Below are 18,624 nucleotides of genomic sequence, written 5' to 3' on the forward strand. Positions count from 1 at the left end.
TGTTAGCTGTGTCCTAATGATCGGTTAGTTCCATCATAAAAGGCTATACATTTCATGTAATACACATTTTATGAGGAACACAGGTGCACAAAGTTACAAAGAACCTCAAACCCATTATAGACGTACTTCATTCAAAAACCATTTTCCAGTGATAAATACATACCCTTAAATTAACTGTGATATTAGGTTATTTTTTATACAGTTAATCTACTAACTTTTTCTTCCCCAAAAGCACAGATTCCCTTTCTCAACATCAATTCATTACGGTATCCAGACAAATTTGCTATTTGTTGCTCAAAGCTATTGGTTAATACACAGACCATGACAGTGCGATTGGTAATACACTGATCTGATCGTATCACATTGACCCCTGCTTGTTAGAGAATAAAGCCAAGAATTCTGAGACAATAATAGTTAGAACCTGCTTTTAATAAGATGTCAGTGTTTCTGCTGTTATCCCATTATTTTGTTTTAATGTCACAGAATACATCTTTATTCTCTTGCTTTCTGAAAAATGTTTACGTACTGACCAGATAACCTAAAAGCAAACACATTTTCCAAGTCTGCATACTCTCTATCCACAACCCAGGCTGCACTCATACCGATACCTCAGCATGTAAGGTGAACAAAGAAAATAATTAATTTATAGCAATACAGTTTACACAAAGTTGCAGTCTTTTAACCTGATCTCTCTGCATTGTAAATACTGTACTTTTTTCCCACCTTTTTCCTGCAGACGGTGAGCGTTACTGGATAGGGAAGAGAAGGAAAGCTTTTCTCTCCTATTGCAAATAGTCTACAGAGCAACACAGTCTTTGCATGGAACAGCCAGGATAGGAGTAGCACAAAACCTTTGCTTGTAAGGGGTTTAATTCATTTTTAATACCATGAGGCTACTAAATGAAGCACGTTTTCCTTTACCCACAATCATTGCTTTTGCATACTTAGCATGATGAAGTCATGCACGTATCACAAAATGACATATGCCTCATTTTGAGGATTTAACTTTATTTGCACAATCCAAACACAACATCAGTTGTTTCAGCAGTATATGCCCTAATGCCTACACATCTCTGTGAAACTGCACTGATAACACTTCTAGAATATGAAACACAACCTACTGCAGAACATAAAAAATAACTAAATTTATACTTACCGTAACCTGGGAAGCATCCATGAACTGTAGGCCAAAGTAATCAGTTTCCACAAGGTCCAAATGATATACAATCTGGTCAAATAATTCCTGTCCCTTTGCATGTTTCTGTAACAGAAAAGAAAGTGTTTTTTTGTTTATTTGTTTTGTAACTGTGTGTATTAGGGAGACAGTGGTGTGGGGTTTTGGTTTAAGTTCAAATATGGGGAGAAGCGTTGCACAATGGAAAACAGTGTCTAAATAGTAATCCTATGTATTCTGAAGAATCACGTTGACTTTTTTTTTTCTCCAAGAAATAAGTGACACGTTCCATCTGCAGCTATTCCAACAGCATCCGACTTCATTCTCAAAGAAAACAGTCAACGTTCACTGTAACTCAGAGTAAGGAGAGAAACAGAACACTTACAGGACATTAAGTCTTTCAAATCATGGAGCAAACATTTTAAAACCCCAGGAAGCCAAATTCTCCACTAAACACTTGCTTGACACACTGCCCGAAATCTGCTGGCTGTTATCACGTATCAACTATAGTCATTCAGTGCCACATACCACCACTTAAGCTGCAAAATACATTCTGGACAGCTTGAATACTTAAACAGCACCATGAGGAAAATTAATGGGATTTGATAAGAATCTTTCAATCATGTTGCTAATTGCAATCACATTTATAGCCTTCAAATGGAGCACAGAACTATAGCTTTTTGGTTTTATTTAGCATGACTTGTAACACACAGGCATGGAAAACAACGCTAACCCAAATCATAGACTACGATACTAGTAAGAAAGTAAGCTGATCTTAAAGCTCAGCTGCAATCTGCACATCTACTTGTTCAGAGTACAGAATTTAAGCACCCAGTGCTTCAATTTTCAATGCTGGAAGTGAAGCATGGAGGTTACAGATGGGTAGGAGGAAGAGAGAATAACAAGCTAATTTTTCTGCAAGCCCTGTTGTGTTACTCAGGAAAGGAAGTTTTCAAATTCCTGGGGGGGGGGGGGGGGGGGGGGGAAGCTTGGCGACAAATGAGATTAACATAAACCCCAAAAGGAGACAGAAGCTACAGCTCTATTTTATACAGGAACGTACAGCAAACAGGTCTGGAGCCAATTCTCTGCCTGCTGTTCCTCCTTCTGCTTTGAGGACTTTTTTTAATTTTTATTTTTAATGGTCTAACTTATTAGGCATTTCCACTTCATCCCAAATCCTAGCAGAATTTACCAATTTCAACTGAGATCTATATAACTTTCAGTTTCTTTAATTTGGCCTTCTGTGCAGTAACAGCATTAATCATAACACAAACGAACTCCTATCCAGGCTTCCAAACTCTCTAAAATCTATCCTCTCCAGTGAGAGACAAAATGAAGAGTTTCAGCTCTATTTTTCCTAAGGTCAATCAAGCTTAAATAAAATTTATTAATTACACCTAAGTAGCAACTCTTTTGTACTAACAGTGTAGAACACAGAAATCAAATCGATAAGGTTCTAATTTCAGGAAGAGCATTAGGAGTGTCATTAAAATAAGTTGCATAAAAACTTAGACAAGCATTAAGCCATCATCAGAAGATACCGATTTATTATTTTAGGGCATGGGGAGCAGGAGGTCAATAATAGACAGTGTTAGTCAAAGTTCAACAAACCACTGAAGGCAGACAAGATGACAGCTTCTTAAAGCAGTATATGGCTAAGAAGTTAGGAATTTTTGATGTCCAATCATTGTTATAAACCATTTTTTTAAATTAAATTGATATTTTTGTTTAAAAAAAATATCCAGAACATTTTCTCATACACAGTAAATTCAGCTCTTGTTAAAAGATGCCACAGGACAACAGAATTAAGACCGATTCTACTCAAATGAGGGAGAAGAAAACCCTCCGAAGCAATAAAAAAGGCAAGACACGAGAAATTCACAGAACTGGGGAATACTGATTTGATGCCCTATGATCACTGTTCCTGGTTGCTTGTCCTATGGCATTAACTACCTGCATGTTTGCCTTAAAATGCCACACGCCCAACAGAAACCAGAGAGTGCACACTCCACCTTCTGTACCCAAATAGTAGTTAATGTTCAACGTATGTTACACGGAGAATAGCTCAGCATTGCACAGCTAGACTGTAAAGTGCACTGTTACATACATAGCTTACAGGAGGTTATAACATTTAACTTGTCACTAAATGACATTTCCCAGCAACTCGTACCGTGTAGATAATAAAGCTGCCGCAGCCAAACTGCTGACAAAAAGCCCTGGTTTTGAGATGTTCCGCTCAGGGGAAAGATAAAAGGAACTCCTCCCCTCTACTAACCGTAAAGGATGACCTGTTCTCCTTCCTTCTGCCTGGCAACCTAGGGAGTCAGATCACAGGCTGATAAATCGGTACCTGTGGGCTGAATTAAATGGATGGTATCGACAAAATAGAAGGGGTTTTCCTCAGGAATTGCTGAGGCCGAGGCCCACGTGCATAAGCGTAGCCTCTAACAGAAACGACATTCAGATTATGAGAAACTTCGTATTTTCGTGGTCTTTTCCTTCTCCCTTCCTTCTAGATAACAGAAGCTAAAAAAAAATAAATGCTTTCTCTACCAAAACCTTGTATCAAGTGAGGAATATGAAACTAACTTCAAACAAAATTTCCACAGAAGATATAATCAGCTGGAATTCAACAAAGCACACTTACTCTACACAGCTTCACCTAGTGGATATTTTTGGAAGACGTAAAAAAAGCACTTAAGCTAAGAATATTTTATAGTCCTACCTTGCTAGACAGATGGTTCATAACTTTCAGATGCAGAATATCTGCATAACCTATATCTCAAGAAAGGAGTAGTAGTAACAAACAACATACACAGACTATTACACAGAGTTACAGAGTTATTACTTTGTTATGAAAGTTACTATAATTGGGAAGAGTGATGTAATGAGAGTTGCAAAACCATTTTTTTTTTTAAACTAAATCATTGCCAGTTTCTGCTGGAGTGTTCCTTGGCTCCCAGGAGAACTTGTGTGAGCACCATAAAACCTCACAGACAAACACTGGGGGGCATTTCAAATGTTGAGCTTACAAACAAATTACATCTGCAGCAGAAGGTAAAACCGAACTAGTGTGAGGCAGTTACCTGCATTCCCTTTTGCCTCTTTGTCCTTGAGGAAACACAGAAAGACTGAACTACATTTTCAGGTTGGGAAGCTCCATAATAAGGCACTACTGAGAGCTAGAAGAAAAAAAGGAAAAAAAAAAAAGTTTCTCACATCAGCCAGCCATGTGAGCCACTCATGCCTCAAAGTCATGCCAGCTGTATCCTGGCAGCCCTCCTCGATATCCCTCTTTCCCCCATCATATTTTCTTTGGGACCACGAAACACAGGATCAAAGAAAGTTCTTAGTTGAATGAGGATTTATCATTGGGTCCTCCTACAGGAACTCATATCGGTGCAGGCATAAAGCCCCTTGTAAAGCCACAGTGACAGCTGCATGGCCCACAGGTAGAGCAGGCCTGAATTTTTAGCTGCCAAAGACTTCCAGTCTCAGGGAACCTGGGAATTCTTGTCAGCTAAAGCCTGACAAAACAAAGATTAACTTCTCCAATGAGAAGCTCTTCCAGACTTGACAAGTGAATAGGCAAGAGGTTTTAACACACTTTTGGTGGGCAACAAGGAAAGGGCAAATTCATCAGCCAAAGACATTTTACATCAACCAGTTCAGTCCAAACAGGCTGTTCAGTGTTGATTTTAGCTATGCCAGAATTGTTTGGAAGGTTCTGCCAAAAGGCATGAAAAGGGGATACAGAAGCCAGAAAAATTTCCCATTCTGGTGCAGATGTGGTGCAAGAACATCACTGGTCAGTCTAGGAGCCCACACGGCAAGTTAGCTGCCGTGCCTACCTTCCCAAACCTGACGTGCTCTGAAAAGGAACAAAAAGTAGTCTGTAGAAACCAAGTATGGGGCATTACATGGGCACAAGTGGAGTGAATAACAATTGTTGAGTCACACCAGAGAGTTCAGATTCCAGCATTACAAACTAAGGATTAACAGATTTCAGAAATAGCTAAAGTTGTGCTTGGGAAAACAACCTGTCAGGCAGGCCAAGAGTACACGAAATAGCCTGCAAAGTAAGAAAAAAAAAAAGAAAAAAGGTAAATAAACTAATGCAAAGAAAAAAGTGCAAGCCAGTTAACTGACATCTTTCCCAAACTGAATACTGAGTAGTAGCAGGAGTGAGCGCACAGGGCAAATTTAATTTCTTTCCCTAAAGAAAGCACAACGCTATGTATTCTGTAACACATCAAATATTTTTGCAGAGTGGGCTGCTGTGATCTCATGGTCACAGATAACCAGGTTTTAGCTTCTGGCAAGTTAGTAAAGGAGCATTTGTAGCTAGCAATCCTCTGCTCCACAGGCCTGATACTGCTCTGTAGCAATCAGTGCCTCTTGCTGGCATCTCCTGGAAGAAGGTGGCTCATTATGTTCTGCTCAGTACTCTTACGCCTCAGTTGTTATTAACTCATTTCTCACTTTTCAGTTGTATTCCTAAAGCTTTACCAGCTCTGCCAGCTGTATTATTTAGTATTATATTACACTAAATTATATATACTATATTATATATCACTTTGCCTTTTAACAGCCACTGGCAATGCAGTCTCCTAGCATTTTGGACATGTTACAGGCAAAACATGTGTAAAGCCATTTGGGTTTCTTATTAACCTTGACTTCTGGTGCTTGTTATCATCTGTCCTTTAACTCTCTTCTTGATAGTCAAGCCCTCAGTTTCTCAACAGACTCTCTGCACCCTCTAAGCTTAGTCACTTAGGGGCTACAGGGAAGTAGCCACAACAAATTCAGTGTTAAGACTAAAAGAAAAACAAATTTATTAACACATCTTATTTCCGTGGATGACCTAACTTGCTTGAGCTCCTTGAAAATGTTAGGTTATTTTCTTACCAGTCGACCACTGACTCGAGTTTTCAGTTCTGGCTCCAAGCTCACTTGAAAATATGCCACTCTTCAAATGACCATTAAGCCTCTTACCCTGTCATGCCAGTAACAGCTGCATTGCTTCAGAGCCTGCTAACGCATGTAAATTATGTTTAAATATGGTACAGACCACAGAAACAAGCAGCATTCCTGAACGTGCCCAGAAGAAAATGCAACTGATGGTGCATGTGAAGTTTCAGGTGAAGGAAAACAAAACTGATTCTAGCTGCTTTGAGAAATGAGCTAAAAATAAAATTTAAAAGCCTCCAAGCCTCCAAGCCTCCCATAGCCTCCCCTCAACAACCAAAACAAAGAACCCCCTCTGCCCCCCACCACAAATGCCAAATCCATACATTCATCACCAGAAACCCAACCAGAAGAAAAAAATCACCTCAGTGGTGGTTGCTTATTTATTACCTTGAATGCACAAACGTTTCACTCCCAGTCATTTTTGTCAATAAACCCAAACTGAAACTGCAGTTTTCTGGGCAAAAGCAGCTTATGAACAAACAACAAATGACAACAGCCAAGCCATTTCCTTCAGGTTGTCAGGAGCCTCAGCTAAAGAAACAGCACACTACCGTTCGAGTACATTCTCCCTGCTGGAAGACTGGGTTTCTGTGACAAAGATGCCAATAAGAACTCACAGACAGATATTAAGAAAAAAATGCCCAAACAGTGGGTACAATAAACCTCGCTACTGTTGCGCACCAGTATTTCTCTACAGCACTCAACCCCACCTCTCCACCAGTTACTGGTAAGAAGAACCAGTGTTCAATCCCTGCTAAAGACAGTAGAAATAGGGATTAACGACTGCAAGAGACAAACAGCACCTCTGTTCTTCTTATACAGGAGGGCAAGGATTCAAGGTAGAAAGTCTGCAGAAGTGGTGCAATGGAGAAGCTGAACAAGAACAAATAAATAGATCACTATATTTGATATGTGCCAGGCAAGGTACTACACAAAACCAAATGGCTTTTAGTTGCATCATACCACCTTTGACCATGCTAACATGGCATAGGCTGATAGGAGAGATTTGGCCAGAGCTTTTAACCTGCTATGCGAGGGTAATCTTGTGAATTTAAAAAAAAAAAAGTGAAAAACAAACCCAGCAAACCCAAAACACAAAGAATAAAGGCTGGGGAGAAAAGATGCTATTTTCCAATTCTGCAATAGGAATGAAGAAAGGAATAGAAAAAAAATAGGAATTGAATTATTCATAAAGTACAAACTCAATGAGATGAATCAGAGATTAGAATGTCAGCATGGCACCGTAGAAAAGCCACAGGAAAAAAAGACATCAGAGAGGGAATTACCTTATGCATGTAACTAACTAAAAAGTCCAAACCCATGTCAACTGACCTGCTGGAAAGATGTCACACGCAGATCAACACTTAGAAATGTTATACAGTTTCAGGAAAGTCAGGCAAGGTCTGAGAGAGAGGGTTCGAGGTCTGAGGATAGGGTTTCCTTTGCCAGTTCACACACCTCTGCTTTCCAACCACTTCTTTCCCACCTCTCAAACACATCCTGCCTCTTCCCAAAGTGGGCAAGTACAACAGCATGTGGGCCAGCTTTGTTAAATAGTCTCTCTGATGCTAATTTTTTCTGAAAGCAAAAGTGGTTTTCAAAATATGCATTTTTTACCAACTGGGTTTTACAGCACAGCCATTCAAAAACGAGTTACAGCATACCTAGAGCTTCAGAAGTCCGTGCTGCTGGCAAAAAGGAGCAAATTATCACCTCTCAAGGCCTACGTTATCTAGAAGGTGTATGCGACGGAAGTGTTGGTAGTGGGCAGACCACAGGAGTAGCTTCTGTGTAAGAGGCCTGGGGCTGTCCTGTACTAGACGTGGTTCGAGCCATCTCTGCACAGGTGAGCCTGTGGTGCCTCTGGGAAAATGTATTTAAGAAAGGTCAGAACGTGCCAGACAGATGTCGGGTGAGAGAATAGAGGAAGATAAGAACAGCAGAGGGAACCCCAGGGTTAGAGGAGGAGATCCAGGCACTGGAGCAAATAACCCCTGTGGATCATGGAGGACCCATGCTGGAACAGTTAGATATTCCTGGAGGACTGCAGCCTGTGGAGACAACGCACACTGGAGCAGAGGAAGAAAGTGTGAGGAGGAAGAAGCAGCAGAGAGGTTTCTGTCCTGACCCATGGAGGAGTGAATGAGCGGCTGGGTGGGTGCTCGGCTCTTAGCCAAGGCTAACCCACCACGCAGGGGAAACCCTTACACAAGGCAATTTTATGTTTCTATCAAGTCAGAGATCATCTGAAGGGATGGCAGTCTGAAGAACCTCAACTCTCTCCAAACACCACCTGAAAGGCAAGCAGATACTGTAAGCGCAATTACTATTGGCAACCCTAGTATCAGGGCTGACATTTTTATTTTATTAGACTCATGTGAAAGTGAGATTTTGTTTACTGTCCCTACCATCTAAATGTACCACAGGCAACACAGACCTCTTCGAAGTGCTTCAAAGCACTACCAGCACGTCTAAATGGGATCCTCTGGCAACAGCCAAGAAGTACAAACAGCCATACAACAAAAGTAAAACTGTAATTTTAAGGTCTAGAAAAGTGAGTATGGACTATTGTTATTTCAGATACAGACGAGCTTCCCCATCACATTTCTACACTCAGAGGTACAACAGAAATAGTTATTTGTATGGAAAGAAGGTTTTCACCCCTAGACTGCCAGCTCCCTCTCCTGACCCACTTGAAATACTACATACTTGTCAAGCTGAAAAACACAGCTGCAGAAATACAAAGAAGCTAGGATGCAGGGAAAAAAAAAAAAGATGCTGAGAACTTCTTAGCTACTTTATTCCACTTGAGATACAGTTCTCAGTTCTGGATTCCCAGAAGACAACAGAACTTGATATGAGCTACGGGTGTTGGCCTGGCAGCCACTTCTAAGGGAAGATAGCACTAAACGTAACGTTTTGCTTCTCCTGCATGAATTGCCTTTCACCCCCTTGCACAAAGCATATAGAGGTCATTTTGATGGAGTGCTAGAGGAGATTCTAGATAATGACTTTAAACTGCATTTGAACAGTAACCCAGAACACCAATATAAGCTCAATTGACCTAGAAGAGAACAAGGAGGAAGAGGCAAGCAGTACTAGAAGAGAATCCCTAGAGTTCAGCAAAGAATCTCCACTTTCTTGTGCTAATGGCACTACCAAAGTTTCAAAAGACATCTTAGCTTTCTTCTGCATCTGCATTTGAATGCTCCATGAATAGAAGTGGTTTTTAAATAGACGCAATTGTACAAACAGTATTTTCCACATGGACACATTTCTTTCATACGCATTTTACCTGTATTTGTGTCTGGCTTAATTGTTTCAGATTTTTGTTTTTAAATAGGACATTTATGACTGTTACAACAAGAAAAATTACCTCTAAGACTCTACCAGCAACATTCCTCTGGCAAAGACACAGCTGAGATGACCTGCAGCAGTGCCCAGTTAGACACATGCAATACAAGTGAAAAGGACTTTATGTAAGGAAGCCTGCAGGGTCCCTGATGGGGTCGTAGCCAATAAAGATACAAGATACAGGTTTTGCTTCCAATTCCTAGCCTAGAAGTTTGTCAGTGCAGCAAGGAAGTGCCTGCAGGGGGAGGTTACATCAGTATAGCATCACTACTGATTTAAGCTATCCGTGCTTTTAAATGCACTCCCCCCGTCCTCCCCACGCGACCATTCGCTTATAGGTCACACTGCACAGCCTTGCCAAAAGCTGTTTCCTGAATGCTGTGTAAGGGGCAATAAGGAGGCCACAAAGCTGCGCCACAGCTGGGATGCAACACCTGGAAGGGCTGTTCTGAGAACAGGCACCTGGCATAATGCCTTGCTGTTCGGTGCTTTTAATGTACAGAACAGGAATCCCGCCCCAAATATGGTGACCTGGAAAAGCAAAAAGATGTGTATTCTGTTACAAATAGCACATGTATGCTTCACAAATTCACTTTTCCTAGTAAGCTTCCATAGACTACTTCAGAAATAGTCCAGAAATCCTCTGTATTAAAGAGATCCTTTGCTTTACCTTCCATATGTAGTAAGAGGATAAAGAATCCCATCGTGACAGAGCAGCAATTATACCTGTCTGGATAAAATTAAAAGTTCCTTACGACCACTCCTCTCCTCCCGCATAATAACGTGCACTGTTTATGTTCACATAGTTCATTCAATTGTTCCCATGTTTGTTTCTTTTAAAACTTAAATACATACCATTTGTGCTGCATTTCATAGCAGCAAATTAACTCCATACACTTGCTAGCATTAATTACCCATTCCCTTACCTGGCACAAGGTTTTACAAAGTGCTAAACCTTCCATATAAATCATATTAATCATTGATCACCCTGACAGCTACAGCCAATTAACTAAGGTCAGAGCCACAAAATGTAGAAGCAGCAACCACAAACGGAGCCTAGAACTTGAGGACAAAGCTCTGTGGTGGCCCTGCCTCAGAAGCTCACCAGATTTGGTATGCAAAGACAAACCCTTTTAGAAGCTACCTATTTATTCAGATAGCCAACAGACTTCAAACAGCACTTTTCACTTTGTTCTTTCGTACATCAAGTCGCAGGACCTCTCCGAAGAATCAGTTCAAATTGTTTGCCTCCCTGAAGAGAACCAAAAATCCAGAGACTGAGAAAAGCCTGCAAGAAAAACTTACCGACTTACTGACTAGTTTATAATCTGCAATTTAAAAAAAGAGCCAGACCAGGGAAGTCTGCCACTAAAAATAGTTCATTTGGCGGGCAGCTTAGAAGACATGATTTTTTTTACACACAAACATAATTAGCCAAATACATACAATTTAGGAAGATCGCTACAAATTAAATTTCTTTCTACCAAGACAGAAGATGCAATAGGAATAGCCATGTGGTTTATATTTAAAAATTACTATAATTAAAAAAATAATTAGACAATAGCTCAAGCTTATAGAAATCACCCCTCTCAGATGGTATCACTGCTCAGAGAAGAACTAATGCCAGATCTAGGCTTATTGTATTGAAAAGAAGCTCAGCTCCCTAACCTCCACTCTGCTGAGAAGGAATTATGTAAAACAAAATAAATTCTCATCGTGACACCGAATTTAACTTCTTGCTCTGTCAAACGTTCAGATCTGATGGGGCAAAGTACACCTTACAGCGCTGCAATAGGCAGCTTCTATTCATTTTGAAGAATGAAAAGTAACTGATGTGTGTGTTTTTGGTGGTGGTGGTTTGTTTTTTTCTTTAAAGAAAAAACATTTTAAATTAGAAGTCCTAAGACTGTCCACATGAGGAAGGGAAAGATTGGGTTATAGCTAAAATTGATTTCTTATATCTCATGTCAACTAACAGATCCTCTTATTAAGTAAAAGGCTAAGCACATTAAAAAAGTGATTCTTAACACCACCTCTGGTCCCATAGTTAGAATGCAGAAAAACAATATCAATCAGAATCTGGAAAAGTGACATTTTGAAAAAGAATTAGATACAGAGAAGAGGAAGCACAAACCTGCAAAAAAGTGTCAGCCTTTTTCCCCTATCAGGCTCCCTGCAAGCTACAATTTTTGTTGCCCATTTGGACAGAATACGCTATCCATATATTCCATCCATTTTAGACAGTATAGATAGATCAGGAAAAGTTAAAAAAAAAAAAAAAGCCACCAGAAATATCGTCTGATTTGAAAAATTTTAGTAATTTACAAGGAGCTTTGAGTTTTACTTTTTCATTTTTCAGTTTGGCTACCCAGGCTGCCTTCATGCCATTAAATGGATTACAAATATTTACATGTCAGGGGAAATAAAACAGAATCCAAAACACTATTGTGGAAATTAAACCCCAACACCATAATGGAGTGTAAGAATTATCAGCTTTTCAGCTTGCTTATTTTACACACATGTATCATCAGCACCTTATCAGGAGCTTACAGGTGATTCAGAACACCACAAAACATAGGAAAACTTCACTATTGTAACTGGACAGAAATTCAGTAGAATTTGCTAAGTTGGTAATGCACCAAGTTTCCTGTTATAGGTTAATACGGCATTCCTTGCGGTTGTCTCTTTCCACCTAGGCATTTGATCTCAACAGAACCACCCCACTGCAGGAAGAGATCAGGTTCGAGACCATCTAAGGAACCTGAAGGTGCCCGAGTCCATGGGACTTGATAGGATGCATCCATGGATCCTGAGGGATCCTGAAGGAACTGGTGGACATAGTTGCTAAGCCTCTCTCTATCATATTTGAGAAGCTGTAGCACTCCGGTGAAGTTCCCACAGACTGGTGAAGGAGAAACATAACCCCCATTTTTAAAAGCAGATAAAAGGGAGATTCAGGGAACTACAGACCAGTTGGTCTCACCTCCATGTCTGGCAAGATCATGGAGCAGGTATTCATGGAAACTATGCTAAGGCCCGTGGAAAATAAGGAGGTGATTGGTGACAGCCAACATGGCTTGACTAAGGGCAGATCATGCCTGACAAACATGGTGGCCTTGTATGACGGGGTTACCGCACTGGTGGATAAGGGAAGAGCAACTGACATCATCGACCTGAACTTTTGCAAGGCATTTGACACTGTCCACCTGATATCCTTGTCTCTAAATTGCAGAGACATGGATTTGACGGATGGATTACTCGGTTGATAAGGAATTGTCTGGGTGGTCGCACTCAAAGAGTTGTAGTCACCGGCTCAATGTCTAGGTGGACATCAGTAATGAGTGGTGTTCCTCAGGGGTCTGTGTTGGGACCAGTGCTTTTAAACATCTTTGTCAGTGACATAGACAGTGAAATTGAGCGCATCCTCAGCAAGTCTGCCAATGACACCAAGCTGTGTGGTGCAGCCAACACACTGGAGGGAAGGGATGCCACACAGAGGGAGCGGGGCAGGCCTGAGAGGTGGGCCTGTGCGAACCTCGTGAGGTTCAACAATGTCAAGTGCAAGGTCCTGCACCTGGGCTGGGGCAACCCCAAGAACAAACACAGACTGGGTGGAGAACGGATTGAGAGCAGCCCTGAGGGTGTTAATGGAGGAAAAGCTCGACATGAGCTGTCAAAGTGTACTTGCAGCCCAGAAAGCAAATCATATCCTGGGCCACATCAAAAGCAACATGGCCAGCAGGGCGAGGGAGGTGATTGTCCCCCTCTGCTCTGCTCTTGTGAGACCCCACCTGGAGCACTGCGTTCAGCTCTGGGACCCCCAGCACAAGAAGGACATAGGCCTGTTGGAACAAGTCCAGAGGGGAGGGCTGTGAGGATGATCAAGGGGCTGGAGCACCTCTCCTATGAAGACAGGCTGAGAGAGTTGGGGTTGTTCAGCCTGGAGAAGAGAAGACTCCGGGGAGACCTCATAGCAGCCGTCCAGTACCTAAATGGGGCCTACAGGAAAGCTGGGGAGGGACTCTGTGACAGGGAGTGTAGTGATAGGACAAGGGGAAATGTTTTTAAAATGAAAGAAGGTAGGTTCAGATTAGATGTTAAGAAGAAATTCTTTACTCAGAGGGTAGTGAGGCACTGGACCAGGTTGCCCAGAGAAGCTGTGGATGCCCCATCCCTGGAAATAGGGAAGGCCAGAATGGATGGGGCTTTGAGCAACCTGATCTAGTGGGAAGTGTCCCTGCTCATGGCAGGGGGGTTAGAATTAGATGATCTTTAAGGATCCTTCCAACCCGAACCATTCTGTGATTTGCTGTGCTTTACAACTTTTGTGGAAATCTTTTTCTCAGAGTCTGGAGCTCAAGCCAAATCAGATCAAACACTCTGCCCAGTTCAGTCACGCACTGCTGACCCACCACCACCTCAGTTGTTTAAAATGACATTTTGTTCTTTTATTTTTCAGTTCCAGGAAAAAAACTGGCAAGAAGTACACCAATTGCCTTCTCACAATATGAAGATATCAGCCATGCTGTGCGTGTTCAAGTTCATTTCCAAAGCCACTATAATACAAAGTGCCATTTAAAAGCAGGCTTTTAGTTGGATGCATAATGATCTAGTTAAAAATTAAATCACTATGGCGACCCCAAAAAAGACTGTAGCATCAGTTCTTTGCAGTTGCAAGACAGCCTCCATGTAAATATTAACAAAAATATCTGTTTATAAAGCAGATTAGAAAAAAATCTGTCAGGGAGCTCTGTCTCACAATAATTTTGTTTCACAATGAAAGGGGACACAGGAACATATTACCACAAACTCACAATATTTCAACTAAATATTCAAACCTAACCACCACCAGCTCTAATACAAAGCATTCTGAAGATCTGAAAAAGCAACTAAGTCATTGCAGGATCAGATTTTAGCTGTCTTAATTCCTACTCAAACGTATTTTATTAATAGAAACAAGGTTTCTGATTTTTAGACTTGCAGACATTGTCAACAGGGCCAAGTGAAAACTTGAATTCTTCTGCGGGAGCAAAGTTAGAGAAGCTAAACTCTGACCATACTAAGAGTATTGCTGCCTAATAGCCTTTAAATGACACCGACAACTCAGCAGACTTCAAAGTCACACACATGCAGCCAGCAGAGCCTTTAACTGCAACCAGATACAGCACCGTAGCCATGACGCAGGAAGAAGTGTCAGCTCAGTTGTTCAGCTGTGTTGATTCAGAAAAATCATGTGATGAAGTTTATACAGGCTGAGCAACAAAGCACATATGACTGTGGGTATAGCCAGAGAGTCTGTAGATTAAGACAGACTTAGTTTTTCATATCTGTTTAGAAAATATGACATGCTGTGGGAAAACAAGCAACTCAGATGAAGAGGGTGGTGAGCCGAATGCTCAATCACTCACCAGTCATGCACACTGAAGATCTTAAACTACGCCCTCTTAAAATCTTGAATGAAAGACCAGCAAACGTTGTTTAACTTGACTATTTGGTTTTCAAAACTGTCTCCCGCAACATCACTGCATCCAAGCTGGGACACTGTTTAAATGGGTGGATAAAATTGTGGGTAAAAGATGGCAGTGATTAATGGTTTGTACGCTACCTGGACACCAGTTGTATGTGGAGCTCCTCAGGGATCTTTCCTGGAGCCTGTCTTACTTAACTCCATCTACCACATGGAGAAAGAGATGGAGCATCTTCACTGACTTTTCTTGGAAGACACCAAGCTGGGGTATGCAGTCAACTTAGGACACTGACAAACTTAGAGTCTAGGAAAGGGCCACAGTGATGTTCAGGGGCTGGACCACATACTCCGTCAGAAGAGGCTCAGAACTAGGCACACTTAGCCTGGAGATGAGAAAGGTTTGGGGGACTTCAGAGCAGGCCTTTGAAACCTATCAGGTTGTTACTGAAAAGTCAGAGCCAGACAGATATCAGTAGATAAGAGACCACTAACATCAACTGAAATAGCAAAGGTTCCAGTGGATATACGGAAAAGAGTTATGCTATGAGGATAATTAAACATTGGAGCAGGTTGCCTAGGGAAGGCACACACTCTCCATGTTTGGAGGTTTCCGAGGTGTGACTGGATAAAGCCCTGAACAACCAGGTCTGAATTCAGCGATGATCCTGCTTTGGGAAGCAGGTGGGACTGGAGAGCCTACTTAGGTCTCTCCTAACCTACCAAGTTCTGTGGCTCTGATTGGACTAACCTTACTGTTTCCATGTCAGTTTTACCTATGACTTGCTAGAATTTTAACAGCCTTACACCTCTTACACATTTATAAAACAATTTCAACATGTTGCACTAGTGTATACTCTAATGCTACCTACATTTTAAAATTGTTTTTGCACCTATTTTAAACTAGTGTGGAATTTGCATCTTTTTGTTTGAAGGGGAGCGGAGTCAGGCTTTGTTTTAACTCCAGACAAAACCACTGTTGAACTGTTCCACAAACGTCTCCAGGCTTGACTCTCACCTCACAACGAGAACAATTCATCTATGACTAGAGTTAAAACTACTATTCAGGATGAAAAGCAGCAGACTACATGGCCCTGAGACACACAAAAAAAGGTTTGGATGCAGAACGCTTCATCTTTTGTCTAACTCTTGGATGCCCACCCTCCCTCACAGACTCCACAGTCTTGACCTAGGCATCTGAGCTTCTCACACACTGTGTACAGATTATTAGGCCTTCAGTATGAGATTCACAACAGCCAGCGTTGGGCACTCTTACTGTCCTAGCTCTGGACAAGGTTATCTTAAATCTGCCACACTCATCGTTACACTGAAAGGCAATACTCTCCACTCACAATACTCTGAGAAGACAAGTTCAGTGCTCTGTGATAAAACCCTCTTTCACTCCCCAAGAAAAGGATGGCTCCTTTTCCACACGAAAGAGAAAATCCTTCCCCTCTACTCCATACATTCAGAGGAAAATAATGACTGTTCTATTATTCAGTAACTATAGGCAGTCATTTTTATTTTATTTTTTAATGATACATTTACTACCACAGACACAGTCAACCCACCAGAAAATAGGTTATTCAGGTTGGTTATAGGATGTGAGAGGGCTCTCTCCCTCCTGCTCAAGTATTACATGTAAAATGGAAGTGCCAATGGGACACAGAGTCAGTAGGGAGTTCATGCATGCCTACAAGCAACACCAAATGCATTCCAGCCCCATTTTCTCAACAGACGAGCTCCAAAACCTCCTCATATACTCAAAATTGTTGTTCTCCACCCTGGGTTACTCAACTCATTCCCAATAAACCCATTCTGTCTCCACCCCCCCCCCCCCCCCCCCAAATAACAGAAGCACAAAGTTTGCAGAAAACAATATTACACATAGTATTTAGAACTGTAAAAGCAATTATAAAGCTTTATGTTACTTTAAATATAGGTTTTGATTTATAACCTCCTAATTCATAGAATCACAGAATGGTGTGGGTTAGAAGGGACCTTAAAGATCATCTAATTCCAACCCCCCTACCATGGGCAGGGACACCTCCCACTAGACCAGGTTGCCCAAAGCAACCAGGTTTGTCAGATTTTTCAGGCATGACCTGCCCTTAGTGAAGCCATGATGGCTGTCACCAATCACCTCCTTATTTTCCATGTACCTTACCATAGTTTCTAGGAGGATCTGCTCCATGGTCGTGCCAGGCACAGAGGTGAGACTGACTGGCCTGTAGTTCCCTGGGTCTTCCTTTTTTCTCTTTTTAAAAATGGGGGTTACGTTTCTCATTTTCCAGTCTGTGGGAACTTCACCAGACTGCCTGCCACAGCTTCTCAAATATGATGGGGAGAGGTTTAGCAACTACATCCACCAGTTCCTTCAGGACTCGTGGATGCATCTCATCGAGTCCCATGGGCTTGGGCACATTCAGATTCCTTAGATAGTCTTGAACCTGATCTCCTCCTACATGGGGTAGGTAGTTTATCATTCTTCCAGTCCCTGCTTTTGCCTTCTGAGGCCCAGGCGATGGGGGCTGTCACATAGCTCTTGTCAGTGACAATTGCAAGTCAATGCCCTCCCACTTTCCCTCAATCCGAATAAGCTTCCTGCAAGTCAGACATAATATTGACGGTTTATTTGTAACAAGCCTTTCATGACTTTGTGTGTAACTCATACAGAATTAATGCCATTTTGTTTACAATGCATCATTTAAAAAGAAAGCATTTTCTAATATTACAATCCAGTTATCTTCTAGCTTTGACTACGGTTAAAAGCAGCTGGTTGTTTTGAATTTTCAGGATAAACCCTAAACTACAGTAAATATGTAATTGTAGGAATTTTCTGAAACACAAGGATAATGGTAGACATCAAGCTCTAACTCAAACGATCTCTGCTATTCTACTCTAAAGCACCTATTTAGTTGAGTATACATGCATGAAAAATGAGAACCTAACTACACAAAGCAAGCATTTTTAAAAAATCCATTGCTGTAATAAACCCAGTTCCCACGATACGTGGCATCAAATAACAATTTACAGAAAGGTACACATCTAACCAACTTGTTTTTAACACCTAAGCATTGACAGCGTTGTCTATCATATTCCAAAGAGTCACCAATTGTCTTCAAGACCCTGGAAGGGATACACAGATGAAGCAATGAGTTACAGCTTTTTTACCTTAGGATGCTTATCACTAAAGCCTGGTAGAGCATCCCTCTGCAAGATAACTCTCATTCCACTTCTTTCACGGAGAGGTCATGCTACAACTGATTCATTCTGGAGTAAGTGCTAAACATTGGAAAGATTGGAAAGATTTCTCAGGAAGCTGAGAATAGGAGGTCTAAAAGGTAACCACAGCAGAACAACTCTGTTAAAAGTGCTGTGGCTAAGTTCCCTATGTTGTTAAACCTTAATACTAAGAACTAGATTAAATGCATCATTTTCCCTTGCATAATGAGACTGATTCACCATACATAAGATTTAAAAAAGATTAAAAGGGACACACCAAAGACACTGCTCAAAATAGAAATCCCTAAATATATATATATATATCTACCAATGGTCCTGAATCTAGTTCAGCAAGACAAGAAAGAACTGAGTATAGTGAAAAATGCCACTGCATACTGTACATAATAGTGATGTTTACATCATATTTAAGAGA

The 18,624-nt window shown here is 41.2% G+C and overlaps 1 protein-coding gene across 9 annotated transcripts in view; it reads right to left on the reverse strand.

Annotated features, from left to right (window-relative positions):
* The window catches only part of EPB41L4B (erythrocyte membrane protein band 4.1 like 4B), a 174,885-nt gene that overhangs the window by 122,414 nt on the left and 33,847 nt on the right, over positions 1-18,624 (reverse strand). For 5 of the 9 annotated variants that reach the window (XR_007157561.2, XM_048046016.2, XM_066992624.1 and 2 more), the window contains exons 2-3: positions 4,264-4,359; positions 1,157-1,261 (exon numbers count right to left, since the gene is read on the reverse strand). Coding sequence is in view for 8 of the 9 variants with exons in the window: in XM_048046016.2 (XP_047901973.2) it covers positions 1,157-1,261; positions 4,264-4,359 (201 nt within the window). In the remaining variant the exon portion in view is untranslated. The remainder of the gene's footprint in view (positions 1-1,156; positions 1,262-4,263; positions 4,360-18,624) is intronic. The other 4 variants (XM_048046019.2, XM_048046020.2, XM_048046022.2 and 1 more) reach the window with 1 other exon arrangement.

This window comes from Anser cygnoides, chromosome 2 (assembly GCF_040182565.1).
Source record: "Anser cygnoides isolate HZ-2024a breed goose chromosome 2, Taihu_goose_T2T_genome, whole genome shotgun sequence".
NCBI classification, from domain to species: domain Eukaryota; kingdom Metazoa; phylum Chordata; class Aves; order Anseriformes; family Anatidae; genus Anser; species Anser cygnoides.